The sequence below is a fragment of the Amphimedon queenslandica genome, unplaced genomic scaffold (genome assembly GCF_000090795.2).
Source record: "Amphimedon queenslandica unplaced genomic scaffold, v1.1 AMPQUscaffold_13246, whole genome shotgun sequence".
In the NCBI taxonomy this organism is placed as follows: Eukaryota; Metazoa; Porifera; class Demospongiae; order Haplosclerida; family Niphatidae; genus Amphimedon; species Amphimedon queenslandica.
In genome coordinates, this window is record NW_003546518.1 from 123,535 (window position 1) to 129,846 (window position 6,312).

General features: G+C 35.1%; 2 protein-coding genes across 2 annotated transcripts; one reads left to right on the forward strand and one right to left on the reverse strand.

Moving 5' to 3' along the window:
* Nucleotides 1-2,244: 2,244 nt before the first annotated feature.
* LOC109584105 (uncharacterized) lies at nucleotides 2,245-4,456 on the forward strand. Its single transcript, XM_019999708.1, has 3 exons — nucleotides 2,245-2,340; nucleotides 3,114-3,356; nucleotides 4,107-4,456. The coding sequence occupies exons 1-3, from the start codon at nucleotides 2,286-2,288 to the stop codon at nucleotides 4,454-4,456; spliced, it is 648 nt and encodes a 215-aa protein (XP_019855267.1). The 5' UTR covers nucleotides 2,245-2,285.
* A 136-nt stretch (nucleotides 4,457-4,592) lies between these two features.
* Nucleotides 4,593-5,487, reverse strand: LOC105313689 (uncharacterized protein DDB_G0290685-like). The gene is made up of 2 exons (XM_019999712.1): nucleotides 5,304-5,487; nucleotides 4,593-5,264 (listed from the first exon to the last, which is right to left on the reverse strand). The coding sequence occupies exons 1-2, from the start codon at nucleotides 5,362-5,364 to the stop codon at nucleotides 4,630-4,632; spliced, it is 696 nt and encodes a 231-aa protein (XP_019855271.1). The 5' UTR covers nucleotides 5,365-5,487; the 3' UTR covers nucleotides 4,593-4,629.
* Nucleotides 5,488-6,312: the final 825 nt, after the last annotated feature.

Consider the following 6,312-nt stretch of genomic DNA (forward strand, 5'->3'; position numbering starts at 1 on the left):
GAGATGTAGGAGAGTATGTGAATCATTAGTCACTAGTAATAGTGAAACATCAGTTTCATCACCACATACTTCAACTGGTATACCTCCTTACAGTCAATGTACCTTTGATCTTATTGGAGTATATGGATCTCTGAGAGTTTATTTGACCACTAATTATTTAGCTAATACTACACTTTCAACTGGTAAGTAAGCAATACCATTAACTTTTTATTATTTTTTACTTTTATAGCCCCTACTGCACCAGTGGATGATATTATATTCTCATCAGTAGAGTCAGTGTCAATGACTGTCTCATGGGATGAAGTACCTTGCAATGGAAGGAATGGACCAATTACTGGATACTACCTCACATACACTAACATCACTTCAAACACTAGTTATACTGTTAATATCACTGGAGGAGACAACAGAATGTATAATCTCACAGGATTAATACCATATACTAACTATACTGTGAGTATAATACCTTATAATTATAATATGAATGGACCAGCTAGACAAGGAATACAAGTAACTACTGAATCAAGTAAGTCAATGAAATATTGATCAGTTTAACATGATCTTAACACAGTTGCTGGTGTGATATCTGATCTAAGACATGCAAGGTCACCAACTGCAATAACTATTGTATGGAATCCTCCTACAATACCTAATGGTATCATTACAGTATATGAGATAAGATATAGAGAGTCTACCAGTACTGATCGATACAATATAACTAACACTACCAACACTTATTACTTTATAGTAGGATTGATACCTAATACTAGTTATACTATTGGAGTGAGAGCATATACTAGTATTGGACCGGGAAAGTGGGCTGATAAAGAATTTAATACTGCTCAAATACGTAAGTATAATAATCTACCTTTGTCGTTAAACTCTATTTTAGCTGTCATTGAAATCTTTTCTATAACAAAGCTCAGTTCTACAGCAGTGAGGGCTGAGTGGAGTTTTGTTTCTGGAGCTAGTCATTATACTGTCTATTATGAGTCAACCAGTAGCTCCTCAAGAAAGAAGAGACAAGTAGAGACAGGAATGAGAGTATTCCCAGGTAGTACTACTGAAGGTCTAATAGGAGGATTAGATCCTAATCTGAGCTACTTGTTCTCTATATCTGCATCATTTAATGTTAATGGAATCATTTATGAAGGAGAGAGGACTCAACCAATACCACCAGGTACTTTAGGTATTCTAATGCTAAGTACTTATATTATGACATATCATTTTTATATGATTTGGTTTTTTCTATTATTGCTTCACCAGTCACTGTTACAGAAAGATCAACAAGTAAACTAACACAAATCCATTATTATCAGTTTACTTAATTGCATTCAATATCTATCTCATTAAGCATACCTAAATATATATTATTAAGTATTATGTTAAGTATATTTATACCTATGCATTGACTACTGCATTAACTACTGTATCAACTACTGTATTAGTGAATAATGGAAGAAGTACTGGAGTGATAGTTGGCGTGACTGTATCAACATCACTATTAACTGTATCTATGATTGTTATACTAATACTGGTTATATACATAAAAAGAACTCAAAATCAAAAGAGGTATATAAATGTACACAATCATTACTTAACTTGAAGTTTGTGGTTCTCAGACAATCCAATAATGAGATTGTAATGGATTGTAGTCCAGCTTATGATGTAACTGAATTTAAAACAAAGTTAGTTACACTATTGACTAATACAATATGTATATACACACATACAGTACTGCTGATGATATACCAGTGAAGGACAGTCCAGCATATGATACAGTACAACAAACTCAGTCAGTTATATAAAATACAATTATTATTATTATTTAAAGTTATTATTAATAGATCAACTGTTGAGCCAGTGTATGATACAACTAATGATGAATGTGAGACTTCTCTTCCACGACCTTCTACTGAATATGAAATACCAACTGTGACTGATAAGTCTGATTTATAACTTAATCAACTCTTTGTGTACAAATTGTTCAAAATTTTATATGCTCTTTGCTAGGTGTACCATATTATTGTATTTTAGTCACATTATTTTCTAGACGTGTGTGAATGCTTGCATTATTTTAATTCATAGTACTTATCAGCAGCATTTTCAAAAACAGCTTGGTATTTTTCAGCACGTGTTTAGCGTGCACTAACTTCGGACTCTTCCGCATTACACCCACGTGTCATGATTAGTAGGCGTGGCGTTACTTTACGAATTTTAATGAGAAAGTCGCTTTCAGCTTTCTCTGTCTTTTGTTCTCTCTCCTTCTCTGATCCTGTTTTCAGATGTCTTCTAGAGGGAGCTTTATCTTGTGTCTCTTATTATTGACACCACTAATAGGTAAGGTAGAACATAACGTGGAATACCGTATACTGGGATATTTTCGCGTCGCTAAATTTTCGCGAGTTTTGCATTTGTAAGATTTCACAAAATAATATTTTCGCGAATAGTTTGTAACTCCACCACGTGGCAATGGAAATTCAGGATTTCACAATTTTTATTTTCGCGACGGAGCAAGAAAACGCGAAATCCGCGAAAATTTGGCTACTCGAAAATTTCCCAGTATACGGTATAATCAGGATTAATTGATATGGGGCTCATTTTATCCCATCAACCCAACCACTCCGTATCCTGATGTACATTTATATCAATAGCCATAGATTTAATACTAGGAATATCTCTGTGTCTCTCTCTTTCAGTTTATTATTTATTGCATTTCACGCTTGTACTTTTTAAATTAGTGTGAAATCAACTTGCAAGTGGTTAGTGATTTTTGGGAGAAATTAAAGTCATGAGTTGTTTACCTAATATACATTTTATTTGTACTCGTTTACATTAAATAAATGTATAAGTGTTTCCTTTAGTAATACTTTATCACATGTACACTGTAATACACATACATGTATATTATGACATGAATTTTTATATTTTTTTAATTATCATTACTTCATTAGTAATAATTTTTATTTTCACATTCCTCAATTAAGTGTAACACAAGTATTATTAAACACATGTACTTTATGATTGCATATACATATATTATTAGTATCATAATTATTTCTATCTAATTATTATTGTTATTATTAATTTTATTTTTAATCTCTCTGTTCCAGTTGTTGGTAATGTCTCCATAACCTCAACTCCTCCCCGCTCCTCTCCAGCTGTGTTTCAAGCAGGAGAGAATATCACTCTAACTTGTTCTAGCACTGCTAATACTTACTCATGGACCTCATCATTTTCTGAGTCAGCAGTCACTACTAGTAACATTACTGGTTTGTTCCTTCATGGAGCTAATACAGGAGATCATGTGTGTAGCTCAGGAGGAAACACTGGCACTTATACAATATCAGTACAAGGTAGCTACAGTACATGTACTTATGAATAATGTATATGTACATTTACATATACTTCTATGTATGAATGGTACATTGTATGTATGTCCATATTTGCATAATGTGTGAGTGCATGTATATATGCATTGGGTACTTGGCCTCTGTGTGTTTGTGTGTGTGTAGTGTAGTGTAGTGTATATAGTATGTACAGTATATAGTGTACATGTATATAGTATGTGTACATATGTACTTGTATGTCCATATTTGCATCTGTATTGAGTAGTTGGGCACGTGGTGTGTGTGTGTTTGTGTGTTGTAATGTATTATATGGTTTAATGTACATTTTATTGTAGTTGTTATAATTATTATTATTGTTATTATTGTTATTGTGGCTTGTTGTGTTTATATTACACGTTGTTTTTTGCACATTTCTCTATTATGCACGTGTATTATATTATCAACATTATAATTCCCGATTGATGAATTACATATATATGTGCATGTATGTTTATAAAATATATTCATTTATTTCTCTGTCCTTTTTTCCATTTTATGCATGTACATGTACATCTACTAGTATAATGTACATGTACATGTACTCTTTCAATTATTCTTTTTTCTTTCTTTTTCTACTCTCCCTGTCTCTACCCTTCTCTCCCTTATCTCTCTCTACCTCTCATTGTTTGTCTCTCTCTCTCTCTCTCTCTTTTTATGTTCACATCCTACCTCCCCCTCCCTCCCCCTCTGTCCTCTCATTGTTTTTTTCTCCCAAAGGTACAACTGTTTGGTACAACAATCCTCCCCCAGGGCGACTCCTACCAAACAACACTGCAATATCAGTATATGAAGATGTATCTGAGGTCAAATGCTACACTGGTGACACTAGCACTAACAATGATGCTACATTAATAGTCACTCCAACTGGTTCTAACCAACCTCTTACATTCACAAACAGGGAGGCAGGGTATCTTAGAAAGAATGGCCAGACTTCAATAAATAGTGTTACTAATGGGGTCTATACTTGTCAATATACTAATTCAAGTGGTGGTATCTCTTATACTTCTTTTGCTGTCTTTCCAAGGAGCAGAGAGCCTTCTTCTGGCTCTAGTAATACTAGTAAGTGACTACACATGCACTACACATGCATTGGCACATGTTATGCACATGCTCTATATAAGTTTATTTCCCACTCAAGCTATACTTCAAAGGGACCACCAGTGCAATAAATCAGATACAGTGCACTGAGTGCATGTAAATCCCTTTGATGTTTGATACAGTGCACTGTGGTTTTCACACATTATTGACCTTTGACTTTTTGAATAATAATATTGACAATTTGACACAAAATTAAATTTTTAAGCAAATCACTATTGAGAGCAGAGTTTTTCGGCATTATATAGATGGATAGGTCTTCTAAAGCCTCTTTCGATACAGCAACAAAACGCTCGCTGTCCTCACCACCTTCCGCCTTCTTTCTTCTTAAACGCTCGCTGTCCTCTCCACCTTCCTTCTTTCTTCTTAAACGCTTGCTGTCCTCTCCACCTTCCTTCTTTCTTCTTAAACGCTTGCTGTCCTCTCCACCTTCCTTCTTTCTTCTTAAACGCTTGCTGTCCTCTCCACCTTCCTTCTTTCTTCTTAAACGCTCGCTGTCCTCTCCACCTTCCTTCTTTCTTCTTAAACGCTCGCTGTCCTCTCCACCTTCCTTCTTTCTTCTTAAACGCTTGCTGTCCTCTCCACCTTCCTTCTTTCTTCTTAAACGCTTGCTGTCCTCTCCACCTTCCTTCTTTCTTCTTAAACGCTCGCTGTCCTCTCCACCTTCCTTCTTTCTTCTTAAACGCTCGCTGTCCTCTCCACCTTCCTTCTTTCTTCTTAAACGCTCGCTGTCCTCTCCACCTTCCTTCTTTCTTCTTAAACGCTCGCTGTCCTCTCCACCTTCCTTCTTTCTTCTTAAACGCTCGCTGTCCTCTCCACCTTCCTTCTCTTTAATGAAAGCGACACTTACCTCTAGTTTTTGGGCGCTCCTGTCAGCCATCTCTAAGCTCTCCTCTACTTGTCAGGTACTTGTCACGTGTAAAATTGCTTTGCGCATGCACAGTGCCTGTACCGTATAGCTTCAATTGGATATAAATTTGTTATTACACCCATGCTCGTGCAATATCCGATTTACATGCAGTACCTCACCCTCGGGCCTACAGCCCTCGGGCTCGGTGCATGTAAATCGGATATTGCACTCGCAGGGGTGTAATAACATATACATACGGTACCTTCCACTGCCTATTGGGTATAATTCTAATACATGTACAGTGTACATGAAACATGTTTATTGATTATATTCACTTCCAGTATGTTAGTCATAATAATGTCCCTTTGATGTCCCTGTAATAAATGTGATTCAATTTCTCTCCTACTCTTTTATGTGTAAATATTCACATTTTGTGGTTTCTAATGAGAGCCTGTACTGTCTATAATGAGGAAAGAAAGAATATTCATCAATATGTACATGTACATGTATGTACATGTACACTCTAGTTAAGATTGTTTTTTTAATGAATAATATCAAGTTAATGTCAATTCACTTACATGTACTAACATAGACATCTTTTAATGTTCTTCACTAAAATAACTTTCCACTTAAATTGATGAGTGTCATAACCTAAGCTGTTTCAGTACTTGCATACATGTACATGTACATGTACAACTGTACATGTACAACTGTACATGTACATGTGTACATGTACTTCAAGTTGCTTTGCTGGTAGTATATTAATCTGAAGGTCAAGGTGAAAATGAATTGACTGTAGTGTCATCACTGGGGGATTATAGTCATCATTGAGGGATTATCCTGAGCAAGTGCTTAGTCATTGTAATGATGGTGTCCTTAGTTTATTATTTTTGTTCTAATATAGTTTTGATATTTTTAGTGAGTCAGTTATCTTTATGTGATGGAGGAGATAGCATATTAGGAAAATGAATTTATAAA